Source organism: Helicoverpa zea, chromosome 7, assembly GCF_022581195.2.
Source record: "Helicoverpa zea isolate HzStark_Cry1AcR chromosome 7, ilHelZeax1.1, whole genome shotgun sequence".
NCBI lineage: Eukaryota > Metazoa > Arthropoda > Insecta > Lepidoptera > Noctuidae > Helicoverpa > Helicoverpa zea.
Window position 1 is genome coordinate 5,549,900 of NC_061458.1, and position 18,291 is coordinate 5,568,190.

At 35.5% G+C, this 18,291-nt stretch overlaps 1 protein-coding gene across 1 annotated transcript in view; it reads right to left on the reverse strand.

Moving 5' to 3' along the window:
• Window positions 1–18,291, reverse strand: part of LOC124632131 (carbonic anhydrase 7-like) — a 31,234-nt gene that overhangs the window by 3,469 nt on the left and 9,474 nt on the right. Inside the window, exons 2-5 of the mRNA XM_047166810.1 lie at window positions 5,626–5,667; window positions 3,901–4,065; window positions 2,077–2,215; window positions 1,804–1,909 (exon numbers count right to left, since the gene is read on the reverse strand). Of these exons, the coding sequence (XP_047022766.1) occupies window positions 1,804–1,909; window positions 2,077–2,215; window positions 3,901–4,065; window positions 5,626–5,667 (452 nt within the window). The remainder of the gene's footprint in view (window positions 1–1,803; window positions 1,910–2,076; window positions 2,216–3,900; window positions 4,066–5,625; window positions 5,668–18,291) is intronic.

The following is an 18,291-nucleotide window of genomic DNA, read 5'->3' on the forward strand; positions in this document are numbered from 1 at the left end:
GATGGAGACGTGAGAAAGTCGAGAGAACTCGGTATGTTTTAGTTACGTCGTGTTTGGGCTTATATTATTCGTATTGACGAGAACTTTTCACAAAAGTTAAAAATAAAAACTTTTTACAAAAATAAACAACAACTTCTAAAACAACAAGAAAACTGTTTATATGCATCGGTCTAGATATAGAATAAATATAGATGCATCCTCTAGACACCGACTTCTAGACCGATGCACCTAACATCTTTTTAATTTCTTTCTTGTTTTTGTTTTCTTGTTGCTTTTTTATATGTTTGAAGTTGGATTTGTTTGTAAAATGCTACAAAATAAAATAATGCCGACTTTATAAAACAAAGAAAGGGACAGAATTACACTTTTGTCAAGGCTCTAGAAACGTAAAGCCAGCAGCCCCGAATCCTACTCTCTAGAAGTCGTTGTTACAATTCAACAGCTACAAGTCGTCAGGCTGTTTCGAAAAAAACCTGAAACTGGGGCTCTTTAGGTGATTAATCCCTCAAAAATAAAAGATCCCATTCCTGCAATGGCTGCTTTAACCCAAGTTAGTAGTGAATTCTCATCACCTAAAATAAAATAAGCTCCAACACAAGGTTACGTTATAAATTGTAAAGGAATTCCCATAACTATATCTGATCTTAGCTGTCGATCCCACACTGGCAGTCAAACCTATCTTTGTGGAAAGTCTTCGCCAATACGAATAAAATAAGCCCAAACACGTGGTAGTTGCAACATACCGTTCGGGAGTTCCCTTGACTCTCTGTAGTCTCCATAATCAAATCAGCTCCAAACCTTCACTGTTTACCAGTACCCTCAAAAATACACTCACATGTCTGGTTATGACTCGATGCGTGCCTACAATATTCAAGAGTTGCCCTCGATTTCTCAGGATTTCCAGATCCTCATCAGATCCTGGTCATCCGGATTGGCACCTTCCTTCTTTTTGAAATGTCTTTAACAATAAAAACTAGCATTGTAACCTGTACAATCCTCTGAAACTGCTTGTCTTTTATATTTTTCAAACGATCCTGGACATTCGTCTCCATGGAATTTTAATAAAATATTTATATTCAAAGAAACGTCATACCATTCTCCACGATTTAAAACTACTTTGATTCATGTCCGCCACTTTTTACAAAGCGGGTCAGGTATGCCCCATGACCTTTAAGACATAATTAGTTATTTTCAATCAGATTTCTGAATGATGACTATAAAATGTTGTATATAAATAACTTCAATAAAATAACTTTTACAAGGTACTGGCCTACTATTTTAGTTATATTATAAAATAAAAAATATTAACTATTTTGACTCTCACGAAATTAGCATAACTATGATTGTTCTAAACTGAACGGTTGGCGCGAAACTCACTTTTTATCTATACAGCATTTGTACGGAACCCTCGGTGCGCGAGTCCGACTCGCACTTGGCCGGTTTATTTATTAGATAATGTGAATGCAATTGTTCCGATGCGGCGGACAGCCAAACGTGATGAATTAAAGACGAAATACATTATACTTATCTATCGGTAATCATATCATCACATTTGGCAGCCGAATGCCTACAATCGATCAATGCTATTAGTTTGCACGTGCATGCAGCAATAAGTAGGTAGGATCTATTTATTTGAAAACATCTAGGTCCTCCGTGGGCGTTTGTAGTACGCTAGTTACGTCAGAATTTCGCAATTCATGCCATAAGTCGTACTAAATTGATATAGGTATATCTACTTTCATGTGATAATACCTGAGCCAAAATAGGAGAGACTCTATAACATAAGAAGCAAGTCAAACTGACCTCGTAAAAGAATGCGAGGACAGTCAAGCCGTCTGAATGCTTCACTGCTTCCACAGCTGACTGGTACTCCTCTTTAAAGAACACCATGTGCAACTCCATCGGGAAACTGAAATATATAAGATTTGCATTGTTAGTTACAGCTTTAAATGATCCCAAAAAAGATGTCGATGTGAAGTGCAATGTCGTAAACATGACGTACTTACACAATGCATAAAATTCATGTTTATTGTTTACGTATGGTATGCACTATACTCTAATCTATATTGATGTTACCTTCTGTGGTTGATCTTGTCTTCGGAGCCGAAGGTGTCGTTGTCCCCCCAATGGAAGTGCATCTGGCTGAATATGTAGTCATCACTGAGCGGCCCTCCCCTCACTCGAGGGTGTGGCTCATTCTTCACCTCTATTAGAACTGTGGAGACATTATTTTAATTAATCTGGGCAGTTGCAGTTGTAGATCATATGACATTTATGACCTATCTAGAGAGTCGACTGCGGTTTAAACATTTAAGGCTCGAGCAGACCGGATGCGTATGCGTAGACGTAAGCGTAGACGTGCACGTACCATGAGTTGTAATGTATAGAAATGTATGAGACCGGCCACACCGCTTGCGTAGCGTAGACGTGCGCGTCGTTACGCAAGCGGTGTGGCCTGTCTCATACATTTTCATACATTACAACTCAGTGGTACGTGCACGTCTACGCTTACGTCTACGCATACGCATCCGGTCTGCTCGAGCCTTTATACTTCACCTTTCAAAACAATCAAATCAAAATCGAAATGCCTATCCTCGCTCAGCCTTTTGTTAAGAGTGAGGATCGCTTTAATTTATTAGTAGGTATCCTTAGGATATCTTACTATGTATCTCCATACTGTTTGTGTAACACAAAACAGGCCCTAGATTATTGAACTATGTTCATACTGGCAAATTGTCAGCCACTTCTAGCACTGAACCTTGACACCATCTCTAAATTGAATCGCGATAGGCATGAACTTTGCTTATCTATTATTATCATTCATACCTACTTACACGCTTATTTAAAATCAATGAAAAAATACAATAGATATTAGTTAGGTAAATCGAGAGAAATCGTCCTAACTTGAGTAAGCAGGCTAATGTTTGTAGAGCGGACTGTCAAAGCCAATTGTGAAATATTCATTCTTTACCTTTAGAAACCGCTTTATTCTAATTACAAAATATTCAGGAAGATACAGACTGCGTCCCTTTTTACAATTTATGGCCGGCAATGTTTAGGCCCCTGAAACAGTAGATAGGTACCTACTTATCGGCTAACATTGTTTATGAACTGAAACTGTGTTTATGATCAAACATTAAACATAGTTATACCTTTATATCTCTTTGGATATGACAGATCTACAGATTCCAATCATCGTAAACTAGGTAAATTGCTATCAAGTATTTACATCACAATACATTTAATAACCAATTCATCTGTGATACGACAAAAAGCATGACTCCATCGCCCATAGGACGTTGGTCATGCATCGAGTCATTTAAAAAGGGGCTCAGCTGTATGCAACTGTTTGTAAAAGAAACAATAGGTAGGTACCTACTTACGTACATGTACGATAACGAAAGTCATCAACATTTAATATCAACCCGAACCTACCAATTACATGAGTACCTACCTAACCATAGTTTCAGGTGTAAATGTGAAGTAGAAAACAAAAAAAAAGTATCATACATTGTGGTGCATTATCATACTTATTTCTTAGAATCAAATCGATTGAACAAACCATACTTATAAAATCTTACGTTCTCTTATGCTCCTTATCATGTTAAAGGGTCATCAGCGATGTTGTTGTTATTTTAATAAAGTTAAGGCGCCTATGCACTTGGAACAAAAACTATAAGTCTATGTGAACTGCCAGTATTCCAGGTAACAATTTGAACTTAATATGGTGGGGTCACGTCAACCGCGCAACCTTCAGTAGCCTTGTACGACATCCACTGGAAGTGTTTTTATATTCACTGTGAACCGAGTCACAATAGGCGTATCTAAGTATGTATTTCGTGGTCCGGGCCGTAAGTATATCTTAACACCTTTCTGTGAAAAATTCGTAAGTACTCGTACCTGTGTGTCCATTGTTGGTGACGTGAACGTCATCAATGGAATCATCGAAGCCTACGAGCACGAGGTCGGGTAACGTGACATGCTTTACTCGCAGCACGTTGATGTTGATGGGGCTCTGATGCTTGCCGGCGCACTCGCGGTACCTTTCACCCCAGTATTGCGGACCTGCAATGTAGACAGCAGTCTTATAGCAAATCTAAAGGCTGAAGATTTGTGGGAATGAATTTTATTCTTAAGGAATAGCTCGAGGTGTAAGTAGATACTCTACCGTAATACGATACCCATGGAGTAACTAAGTAAGCAGTAATCCGTAATGAATGCAGTTGTGTGATACAATAATGGGTTTTAACTGTTACAGATTTTTCTTCCTGATTTCTCTTATACCAGCCATATTGGTTGCGTATAAAATATCGACTAATATCCATAGAAAATAGTTCCGTCGTTTTTTATTATTTCTACCACGCAAACACCAATTTACCCACGTCAAAACCTTCATTCGGACAGGCCAATTAACAATCGGATTTCCCATTTACTAAACTGATAAAACATATGCAATAAAACGGTATTTATGAAACAACCCAATATCTATAAAAACTAGGTATTTTTAGATCTGTAATCTAATCAATAAACACGGGTATATAATTACTCCTAATTGCCTAAATTACACACAACCTTGTCATTTGCATTCTATTCGCGAATAACCAGCGATAGTTTGGGTGGAGTTAATTCGATCATGACATAAAAAGCACGGTAGTATGCAATTTCATTGTTTTTTGTAAAACAATGTGTACCTACTAAGTTACATAATGTAATTGTAGTCTTCATGCTAATTTTACTTTGAGCGCAACCAGCAAGTTGGGCCAAGGGCTCGTGTCTATTTTTTGAGTGACTTCACGGTTAGAGAAATTTCCTTAACAGGGTACCTACGTTCGAAGTAGGTATGACTTCACTTGCTATGGACCGTAGGTAGGGTTACCTATAACTGCAAAATCAATTTTCTTAGAGCATCACGTAGAATTATGCTGTAGTACTAATGTAAGGTCTAGAACTTGTGCAGATGTATTGATGAAAACAAAACTAACTGTGCTGTTTAGGTACCAGTCTATTTATATATCTACTTCATTTTCCATCACTGATTCAAGGAAATAATTATAAGAAATCGTGCATGTAGGTACATACAAACCATGACACATACTAATTTTGCAGTTAAAATAGGCACCATTATGTTTACAACTCACTGCATCTGAAATGCATTGAAATTTATAGGTGCAGGTGGCTACTTTGTTGCTAGGAAGGTAACCACTTATATAACTCGAATGGGCCCGGGAAATTGGCATCTAGTAATTAATGGTGGCAGGTGTTACCAGCTGCTAGACACAGGTGTCCCGAGATTTCCTACTGTTTTATAGATAGGAACTCGCAAATAAATCATGATATTGCTTGTTCCCTTTGATTCAATTTTCCGTAGAGATTGCCGGATATAATAAGAACAGGCTAGGTAAGTGCCTACCATCATTTCAATGCGACAGAAATCTAGATTTCGCAAAACAAACCACAAATTCTACTTATGTTGGCGAGTTCAGTAGAAGTAATCGAGTTGCCAGCAAGGCAAGGCTGTCAAAAATGTAAACTGATACACCAACCAACACCAATTAAGTAGAGCAATACGTGACTGTAAAGTGCGTGATCGCCTCGATATGTAAAAAAAAAGTAATTATTTCTTACCGATATTTCCATCATAGCCAAATTCTTCGCCATGCGTAAGTTCTGCAACAAAAAAAACGAATAAAATAATTAAATTGCATGATATAACTTTAACTATAAACATTACTTTGCACATTCGCCTATACGGTGGAGGCTCTACATAGTTCATTCATAGACCGTGCCTACATATAAGATAACTACTTATTCATAATAATGATAATTCAGAAGCATGGCAGGTGCTTTGTTGTATTTTATTTACAATCATGATAAGAATCATTAGAGAGATTACTTTAACGACCACAGTAGGAAAATTATCAATATGATGCAAACAAAGATCTAAACGTTTTATGACTGATGCAAGAAGTAGGTACTTAAGAGTTCAATTTTATTAGCGTTGCACCTTCTAGGGTAAATACGCCAAATGTCGGCCTCCCCCCAAACTTCGGCCGTCTGTACATTTTCAGCTTGCATTCATTCAAAAGGTAATTAAGTGTTAGTTTTGCTCCTCGAATTGCAACCTTGGTTTATACTCTATACGTACAAATCGTTACTATCCGATTCTGTCACTTACTCTTCTCATACTGAGCGTCAGTAGCGATTGCGCCGTTGAAACATCAAATTCGCACGTAAAGTAGCTTACTCGAAGTGAATACTCACATTTTGGGGATTGATATTAGAACGATAAAACATTTATTTATTTTTGTTTCAAGCTTGATTATCACTAATAGGTTATTTTTACTATATTTTAAGATAGTTTTTTCAGCGGTTTGCGTATATTTTTCAAGGAAAAATAGGAGGCCGCCATTAGGACAACGGTTTTGACTTAAAACCGGAGTCTCGGCCGTGGCCGACTTAAAGCAAATGCAGTCTATTTTATAAATTCCTATTGTACTAATTCCGTTGGCTTAACAAGAGAATTTGCAAAGCTTATAGGCAAATAGATCTATTTTACGTTTAATAGCCAAATAACGGCCGGGGTGATATTAGTTGAATCTCGAGAAATAAGGTACAAGAAATAGGGGCCGACATTAGAATCGTAAATAATCGTAATGTCGACCAGCCTCGAACTCAAGCGCCACTATACAGGCTGATGAAAAAATACTTATATTTTTTCATTTTCTCAAAATGAAATAATTTATTTATTATAATTCATTATATCGTATAGGAGTTAAGTTTAAATGTAGGAGTTGACAGTATTGTAGGCATGTTTATGGTAGCTTTATAGTTTGATACTTGCCATCTATTAAACCGTTCTTATTAGCTTAAAAAATATAAATGGTTGGTCGTGAATACGACTTTTTTTGTTTAGGGGAAACAAAAAAAATATATACAAATGTATACTTAGTATTATATTATAATTCTGCTAAAATAAATCATGTTAATAATATTTGTCACTGCCTTAATTTAAAACAGCCTATACCCGGCCGACATTTGGAAAAAACGCGACCGACCTTGGGCCGTGAATGGCCAACTTTAGGGTTTTTCTGTTCTCGACGCATCTAAGCATTATTACTTTTTTCTTTTCGTAGAAATATCAATCTTATGCCTATAAACATGACATAGATTAATCAAACTATCCAAAACCGCATCAGAAACTATCTTTCGTTGGAAACTGACGGTGCTATAGCGAACCGCAATCAGAAAATCGCTAAGGGGGCCGACATTTGGCGTATTTACCCTAATTAGAATTCGTTACGACAGTACCTTATAGTTAACAGTTAATCGATTTTGGTGGAACAAACATTTAACTGGAACATACTCAAAAGCTGCTCCATGATTATCTACAACGATTTTAGGGGAGTCATTTAATTCAATACTTCTTGTATATTTACCCTACTTATCTAAGTATGTATCTTTATAATGTAGGGATGTGTTGAGAGAAAGCTAGGTACTTAATCTGTGTCATAAAATACACTAGTACAAACAAACAGTAGGTATTTAGCGATGAAGCCAGTTCAAGCGTGTTTTGCCTTTGTGTGCCTTTAACAACGGAACATTGTCATTATACTTATTATCAAATGGTCTATGGGTTTCCTGAATACAACACACACATAAATAACTTGTTGCTGTTGGTTTACACTAGGGCGCTTGCTCGATATGCACACATCCATTATAATATGACGGAAACCGCTTCCGAAAGCAATTACCTAAGTGCAATGAAAGTCAAGAACATCAGCATTCATTAATTGAAAGTGTCTAACGACAAACTATAATGGGATATTGATATAAAGTCCTCTATATCTAAAAGCATTCATTTACGTAACTGCAATGGTAATCGCTTCTCAAATAAGTGCGATCTTAGTACCTAAGTAGTATATCAGCATTATCCAGATGAACATCTTATTCTTTAATTATTGAAAAGATTTGCGATAGACTTGTTGAAGGATTATCGAACTTAATAAATGGACCGTCTTTTGTTAGTTCTTAAATTATATAAGATCGTTTCACCTCTCCAATTATGTACATAACATAACTTTATTAAGATCGATACCATACTATTTAAGTAATTTTGAAAATGTCGTAGATCCTGTGCTACTGCGCCGTAACAGTCTCTTTAGGTTTCGATTCCGCATTTTAATGCTTGTTAGTTCAAATAACTATCATTATTTGCTAAGGAACTCTACCATCTTCAGTATCTAAGGCTTTCCACATTTGCAATTATCTGTCCATAAAAGTCGGTGTGCCGGAACTCAGATAAATATCATGAATATCCTCATTATATGAGTCTACTACTTGGATAGCGTCTGTTACGATCCAGGTATGCAATCAAAACGGGATTGCATACGGAAGAAGGAAAGGGTTTTGTAGAACTATCAGGTGCATAAGGATGTGGATGGCTAAGTCACTAAATTTAAAATGAGTTCGCCTTGAGGAGTACGATGTCTTCTTATTCACCTTGTTTCCGCGACTCAAGGTTTCAATCAATCTTTTTTTTATTCCACAACTTTTTAGGGCGACCCAGAGATGTTCTTGGAGGCCGTGAATTATTACACTAGGAAAATATAATATTTTTCTGTAGCCTTCTTAACCCAAATGAGACCAACTCCAGATTAATCGTATGATAAGAAGCGGCGGGTATTAAAAGTCATGTGAATTTTGGCATTGTCCAGTTCTCATTTCAATTTTAATCAGTGATAAAATATTCACGGTTGTTTCACATAAAGGTTCACTAAATAACAAATTGATTTGTGTAAACAAAAATTATACCGTAACAACTAGTGACGCGTGTCATACTCATTGATAAAAATAAATTACTCAAGACAATAATAGCTTTAGTGACCTTTTACAACTGCCAATGTCCATGGACATGCGAAACTATTTAGCACCCGTGAGATCCTAAGGTACAGCAGGTGCCGCAACATAATTATACTTCGGCCGTTCAGAGAATGCGTTCCTGACACCTATCAGTTAGTCACGACTAGTGATGGGCACAACATAACACTGAGTTCGTTACCGTTCCTTCAAAATGAACCGCCGCATTATTTTAAGATTATTTTCGTTTTAAATTGGCGGAATCATTTGTTTTATATTTTAGTTATTTAAGTGGAAACCAAAAAAAGGTAATATTCATATAATAAAATTGTTTTATTTATTCTTTGTTACAAGTACATTGAATTGAATGTGCGAACAGAATATTAATCAGACTCCGATTTGCTTGAGGAGGTGGTGTCTTCATCATCATCTTCGCCTACATGTATAATTATATTATTATCAATAACAGAATCAATCCTGATATCTCGGTCTAACAAAAGCCGGGTAATCAAATAAAAACAGATCGAAAACACTTGAAAAACGTGGTCTATGCGCACGAAACGACAACGGACGACTGTTTTAGCGTCACAAAATGGCGGCCCATAACGCCATTTGGGGTTACCATTTTTAATCTAAGTATAAAAATGCGGTTTGGTCATAGTTTTATTTTTATATTTCATAAAAGTAAAAAGAAAATCAAAAGGTATTATTTTATATTATAACTGTATAAGAACAGATTACGATACTTGCCTGTTATTTTTAGCACAGCACTACAAAATATAAACCGCTGACATAACCTTGTAATAGCGCAGTATAGATTTAGAAAAATATTGTTTACCAAGTTATTTGACACTCAGTTTGGCACAAAATTATAACATTCATTGATTATTGATATGATAATGTTGTTTTAATGCTCCTCAATTGTTAAAACGGTAAACAACCAGCAAAAATATTTTTATCGTAACTGCAACGCCATTGCAAAGTTACGTCGTCAGTTCAATCGCGACGTGTCAGGAACGCATTCTCTGAATGGCCGAACTATAGTTGGTGGGAATCCTGTTGCACCGAATGGACTAGAGGTCAATTGTGGGCATGTCTATACGAAGGCACGCTTTCACTAACCAGGCTGTCGCTTTTGAAAGTCCAAATATACATACAATGACAATATTGTTTATTATTTACGCCGTGTCTCGTGTAAAGGATGAACGTTGTTCTGAATGGACATAAAAGGCGATTGTCTTATGACGCGATGTGAAAACGTGAAACGTGTACAGTTTCGCATTGTTTTAATTCGTTAATTGGCATAGAAGTAGCGAAGGTCCCAGAAACCAGTCAGGGTGTACCATGCCAAAAGAACATAGGTTTTGTTCTATTGTGTTATTCTTGTTACCAGTGTTACGCGAGCGTCGTTGTAGTTACATGGTTGTTAGTTTGCCTTGGCGGCTGTTCAAAGTTTGCCCTCATTATCAAGGATGTCTTACCGATATCGAACCTATTTAATTTTAATTATGGGGTGGTTGACCGACTTCAAAGCCACGAAAAATAAAGAACATTTCAAATTAAAGGTTTTCATCGGAATTCGTAATGTTGTTATATCTGTCACTTTTCTGTAGGTGAGGTAAGTATTAGTTAACTAAGAACCTTTATTGTATTATTAATTAATTGAGTTGTTTATATCCTTTGGCTACTGTTTCTTCATCTTGGGCACAGTCGGCCTTGTTGTATTGCAAATACTTAACTCACAGTTATCGATCATTAACCTTTACGATCATACAGTTTTATTCCAAAGAATGACGAGACCACTTCGTTCTGATTAGCACGTACCTCTCTTGAATATGCAGATTTGATTTTCTAAATTGAATACGTTGAAGTTTAATCTGATAAGATAAAAATAATGTACCTAAGCAGGTATTTCCAATAAGACCGACAATGTAGGTACATATCTACATAGCTAAGTAAACTATTAATTATTTCACACCCAACCCATACAAAATTTAAATGGTCATACAAAGTCAGGTTGACGGAGTAAACAGTTCTACTTTAAACAAATCAGTAAATAGAAAACTAACATTAGTACCTAAATGGCATTTACTAAACAATTTATAGCGTTATGTGTAATTTTGTTTGATATTCCACTAGTAATTTCAGTAATCACATCAAATTGTCACAATTACCAGCTATCGAATGTCAATTTTATTTGCATTATTTCAGGCATAATTTGTTGAACCGCAAATGTTATGAGAAATAGGCTTCGTGCTCGTTGTTACAATACGTCACTGCAGTTATAAAACAAATCAATGTTTGGTACTTACACGGCACGGCATACACTGTCATGAATTAAATAGCGTACTTAATTGTGCTCCGTCCTTTATAGTCAGCAAATGTTACGTGACGATTATCACATTATTTACGAGTTCATTTCATTTTGATTTATGGCCGTGGACAGGAAATTCGTTAAGAGACATGCATCTGTTTCATTTTGAAATCATTTGTTCAGTGATTCGCCTAATTAGTTTTAAATATACATAGAAACAAATACTTGGCTCGATGCGACACGGAGCCGGTCGGCGCCCCTCGACGTTGCTCCACGTTGTTGTTACGATTGTTGGCGTTCCCTACATCTGCATTCTCGAGATCACACGAATTCATAAACCTGGCGTGATTATCTGATGCTCTTGATTGCTGGCAGTTCGCCTTCAGCTGTCTCGTCCGCTTTTCCTTCTTTGGCATCCTCACAAGCAGACACTAGATAGACAGCGCATTGCTCATTGGTGCTCGCATCTTCACAACATTTGCGAAAGCGCTTCTTTCGGCAACTACAAGGTCTCGCTTCGGGGACAAGTAGGCCAAGGCACCTTTATCAATGATCTCCCTTAGTGTTTCAATGACAAATTACCTTGAAAGTGAGACGGAAGGTAGTTCGTACTCCTAGAGGTGCCCAATGGCTAAACGTCATTAGACATTCCAAGTTACCTTCTAATTAATGCCTTTATAGGAAATCTCCAAGGTTCTGCAATGCAGAATAAAATTTTGATTGTTTAAATTAGAATGCTCACTGACATCTTATTAGTATCAGAAACTGTTTAGTGCCAGTCTACCATAATTATCAGTTTTCAAGGAGTTTCTTACAATTTATTTATTATGAAGTACTAAAAGTAAAAGTTAATGTCGTGGAGCACGACTTGACAACTTTTAAGTTACAATTATCTCCGCTCGTGAAGACGACAGTTCATAAAACCTGCGTTGAGTAATCTCGACTCTCCAATGCAATGCCTGCACCATTTTCTGGAAATGCCCTTTACGACACGACGACCGGTTGCATAAAATTCACATGGTTTATTTTACGTTACGCTTAACAACTTAAGTATCTGGATGTGGAGAGAATTTACAATAAGTATAAGTATATATTGTGTAAAACCAAAGTAAGTAAGCAGTTACTGGAAAGATCTCATTTCTAACTTTATTGTTTAAGAGATGCCTATTAATAATAAATGGATAGGATCTGATGATGATTGATACTGGTATCAATGTTAACAACATAAAGTAATGTTATTCCATTACCATTGATCTATTTGCATTTCTGCTATACTTGTAGCCGTTAATTCCACGCCATAAACCTTATGATATACAGATGTAATTGTTTCCGTAGAGGTAGGAACTATGAAGTAACTCGCGGTTGAGCTCCGTTAGTCAAGTTCAGGCGACGACGACCTCTGAGCCTCACTCACTGCACCACTTACAAAACATTGTCTGCATACAGATGAAGACGTAGGCGTGACTCCACAAAAGTGGTTCCAAAAAATTCCGTAGTCCTTTCAGTGTTACGTATGGATTTAGGTTTGTTTTATTCATAATCTTGGAGAATGTTCTACTCGTAAATTATGTGCATAGTTAAGTTTTAAATCGTGAGAATGAATATCTTTTAAATTAACTACCTAATTGGCAGATTCTTGAGAAATATAACATTAGCAAAATTTTATGGCATTCTGCTTCCAAAAAATGTTCCATATGAACTTTGTACTTTGAAATCATAAAAACGGTTATGGTTACATAAGAAGTCAGATTTATTTTAATGCACAGATTTTCTGAGCCGATAAGAAAACTTGCCTCAGATATATTTTTTTGCCATGAAGGGTACCTACCTATTTAAAATCATATCTTCATAACATGTTACGCGGCATAAAGCTATAACAATAGGTACCTGAGTCATTTGCTATGTTTTGGTGTTGACACACTGCACTTGAGCATGGCTATCTACAACATAAAGTTTATAGGAAACATGTGTGAGACAATGTGAACTACATTTCGTAAACATTCTTGCTTGTGATTCATATATAGTATATAGTGCACTATCTTTATTATCGTGGCACTTTTACTATGTTATCATACTACGTTTCTCGTTAATACTATCTTTCAGGATACCGTTAAGAGGTTTGTACAAATATGTAATATTTGTCATAAACTCATCGTAGTGATTAATTGAATTTACTCAATGATACAATATGATATGAAGTCTGGGTATCTGAAACTCTACAGGAAAGTTGTGCATGACGTAAGTAATAGGCGCTAGGTAACTTAATTTAGATTTGCAGAAAATATCGAATTACTGACAGTAATATGATTTTGTTAAACAGTTGATTTAAATACTTTCATGAATATAAAAAAATATATTTTATTTCATTCTAGAGAAGAACGACATGATGTTGAAATTCAAGAAATTAATACCTAACCACTTTTTAGACAGTTAGAAACATTTTAATATTAAGTAGAAAGTGACATTAGAAATTTTATAGAGCATAAAAAATATGTTTATCCTAAAAAATATACAAATGTAACTACATTATATTGTCACTTTCTTATACTAAATTGTTTAAGTGTGTTTAACATTTTTTAAGTACTTTTCAGGGAACAGTATGTCACTTTGGGACATTTCTTATTTGGGAGTATTAAGTACATACATAATATGTATTTCACTAATTCCCCAGATACGGTATTTTCCTAATTATAATGTATATTAAGCTCTAAACTGTCAATCAGTCGTACCCTTTATACTAGACTTTATCGTCCAATGCATACTATTATTAGCCTGGGGGAAAATATAGCTGGTGCTTTTTTTATTAAAAATGGTTCGGAAAAACCGTGGTAAAAACAGGTGTCAACGAATAAATGAGAACTATGGTATTTTTAAAAACTGTGCATAAAACTTTTACCCTTTTAATAAACACGCCAGTAGGTAATCTAAATTAAAATCTGTGAAAATGTAGGTAGGGCTATTCCTTTCATATTCCTGGAAAGCACAACTTCAACCCCTGATTATTTTAATAACTCTATTCGTTACTATGGAAATATTTGCCTATATTCAGTAATTTTCCTAACGAGTTCATAATCACTGGAATACAAAATCCGATAGGCAGATGTACCTATCCATGTATAAGTAAATCAATTTCGCTGTCATAGACATAATTGAGTGACGTAACGCCCCTCATTAGTCAGTAGGCTAAAACATGGCTGGCACTGAGGTTGTTAACTTTAACAAGACTGATCATATTTTATGTCAACTTTCAATGTAAAGTTGACCTTCATACCTGTAACGTATGAACCGAAATCGCTCCTATAAATTAAACTTCTTTCTTTGTTTCAATATAGCTAACAATCGTAATACAAAAGCTATGATTGCCGTTGGTTCGTGTCCAACTGACATAAATTCTTTTTATGGTCGTTGGATCTAAGCGTGCAGCGCCAAATATACGTTTAATTATAACATTTAAACTGCAGTACACATTAATGCAGTTTTGTACCTACATGCATTCGGACTTACAGGAAACGATCAAAATGTTTATCTCTTTTATCAACATTGAGATTGATTGCTCGAAAAGCCGGTGTCTCTGAATGGTACTCAGAAGCAGTCATTGTTACAATTCCAGGTTAGATCAGGTGAGAAAACTCTGAGACTAGTGCTTGTGATCACAAACCCGCAGCTCACCCGATATAAAGAAGGTTGAGACCTAATTCTACATTACAACAAAACTGTGTAGATGTTCACATTGTCCTATTGCTAAGTTGCATGTTATAGAGTACTAAAGTATCAATGGTAGCTAATAGAGTAATTTACTGCGAGCACTAGTAGAAATGGTTAGGTGAAGGCAATACTTAATTACATTTGATATCGATATTATAAAATTGCCACTCAATGCCTTTCCCTGCGTGCAGATTTTATTACGGAAATAAATATCGACTTTATGTGCCTTTTTATATGTGTCTGATAATAACGACATTTCATGTAATAAGATTATATGAGTCTGATAATAATAACATCCACATAGTACTTACAAAAATACGAATCAATTAAAAATTATTTTGCATCAAAGTATGTTGAAACTGAAGGCAATGAACGCTAAAGGAATTCTTGGCAAACGATTACTTTACAGGTTCTTTTGCAATATTGCAGTTTTCGCCTACTTACCAACCCGAATAAGGATTATACGCTTTGTCAAGCAAAGCCTTAATAAAAATTAATGACGACATCTGACATTCAAAAACCATACAACCTCAGTTTACTTTAATAGTTATGAATTCATGTATTAGATATTATTTCGTAATTACGACATATTTACATAATTATGTAGTACTTACAACGAATTTGTTTCGTACAATTTCGACGATTGACACGTAACAAAAAAACTAAAAGGCATTATTATTGTATTGTCATTTTGTTTTGATAACAATATTCCCACAGAGGCAGAGTTTCAGAAATGTTGTTGTTGGTTTAAAAAACAGCCTTCAAAAATGGATTCCATCTCAGTCTTCTTAAACGTGGATTTCAATTGGTTGAAAGACGCTGGAAAGTGCGAGTATGAAACCACAACCTATACCTACTATACCTACCAATTTTATTGTGGTGACAAATGTTCAAAGACAGTACTGTCAGCATAAGAAGTCGCTTGTGCTTGGTCATGGACCTTCTTCTAAGTTAATTTTTATATCACCTTGATTGGACTTGGTCGTTCTTCGCTTAAGAAGACCCTTAGTTGAGTGTAGGCACAGATTACTGAATAGTTACTACGTAACAGATACTTCACTCAGTAGAAAATTTCCAATACCTATTACGATAATTGCCTAGTCCTTCGCGTCAACAACCACTGTATGCTAAAATGCGCCTAAATGCTCAAGCGTATACAGCAGTGATTGCTTCGCACCGCGCGATTCCACAGTAATCGCAGGGCTGCCTCTTCGGTAAAATTAAATTAACATAACTTTTTATCTATGTTATTGAGAACTGTGAATATGTTCTGACTTTTATGTGGCAGTTAAAAATTTTATCATTTATAAAATATTTAACCAACTTAAAAAAAAAGGAGGTGATCAGACATAGGTACAGGCCAAACTGAGAAGTTTGACTTGTATGGTTACGCACAAACATACATACCTACAGGTATGTATGTATGTGCGCGATAATCTTCTGTACCTTGTAGGTACTATTAATTATTCTGTGGTATAACGTTTCTATGTAACAAAATTATGTAAATCTGTGTCTGAAAGGCTAGCTAACGCTTAGTATATACCTATTAAATTGTCAGATTCTAAGTGGATACCGGTGTCCGCGCACCTACTGTCTTTTAATTAGGTCTCTAATGACGGTATGTGTATGTATATTATATATTAAAGTTAATCATTTCCTGTATTTCTAAATCAGAATAGAATCTAGTTCCTCCGTATTCTCAGGACCCGTAATGGATCATCACAGAAACAATGAGATTATTTAACTCGGAACCTATCTTTGACATATCTAAATACCTAGCTAGGTATTATTGGTGTAAGTGTATGCCAACTGATTAACAAAGCGGTCTAGGCTAGGTTTGTTTGTTATGATTTCAAATGCGTTTTCATTACCGTTTTACAGTTACTGCCGATTGAACATCGATTGTTAGATGTTCAATTCAATCGACTTGTTGATCAAAATATTATATACAATTTGTAAAAAGAAGCTTGGGTCATGGGTGGTTAATAAATAAGATTCAGAAAAGCCAATTTAGTGTAACAAAACTTAACTTACCTATAATTAAATTGAGCAACAATTACTGAAATACATAATCATTTACAATGAATTCCCCATTTGTGTTAAATATTTTTCAATTTACGTACAACAATGAGAAAAAATTATTAAAAAATAAAACATACTTAAAATTAAGTAAGTAGGTACACCTTATTTACCACAAACATTTTACGGCTTTGTTAAATAAATGGAGATCGTAAAACCTTATTTTTCCCAAACTCCAAGTTTGTTTGGCCACCGAACTGTGAAATCAAAGTAATTATCTTTATATTCATAATATATTTATTACGCTGTCCATACAGATATTCACGGTATGTAAGAGAAATAATTACTCACACAATTGTCCTTTTATTTTCATAAATATTGTAATAAATGCATTTACATTGTCACGGACCAAAATATCAATATTATTTACAAAGAATAATGTAGGTGCTTAATACACAACAATGGAATACATTGTAAATTTGAAGGAATCAATGGGTAACAAATTCCCTTAACGGCCAGTTTCTTCATCAAAAGTAAAAGTCATAGTAATGTCTAAAGTAAAAGTAACGGTCAAATTCGTTTTTTCAAGGCTAAAGTGACAGCAAAACTAATAGAAAAAATGAATTTGACCGTTACTTTTACTTTAGACATTACTTTGACTTTTACTTTGGCTTTTACTTTTGATGAAGAAACTGGCTGTAAGACTTTAATAATACGGTTATGTACCTGCCTTATAATTCATGTCTGTAAAACTGAATAATTAACCATTGTTTCATTCCGCAAATATGTTCATATCTGGTTGATCTGTTAGACAATCATCTATTGTAATTTACTATACGAACCTATGTTATGTATGGAGCTAATGAGGTCCTTACGTCTCATCATCATCATCATCAGCCTATCGCAGTCCACTGCTGGACATAGGCCTCTCCAAGTGCACGCCACTGAGATCGATTTTCAGCTTCTCGCATCCAGCTCCTGCCAGCCGTCTTGCGCAAGTCATCACTCCACCGTGCCTGAGGACGTCCTACACTACGTTTGCCGAGGCGTGGTCTCCACTCTAGAACTCGTTTACCCCAACGGTTATCGGTTCTTCGGCTAATATGGCCACGCTTACGTCTATCTTACATATTTTTTCTAACATTTATATCAACCGCATTTGACGCAGATATTCGTCTTTTTACTTACGCAGGTTATTTTTTATTGGGTATAATTTAGGCGATCACCAAAAATATTTTTAAGACTCTAAGCTGAGGCACCAAATAAAATAAACAACTCCAAAAAAAAATAAATTGACTTTATTAAAAGGGCACTAAAGTATATAATATTATGATCCAAAAAAAAATAAAATAACATCAGAAAAATCGCAAATCTCGCACAAATATTATTTTTGGTTC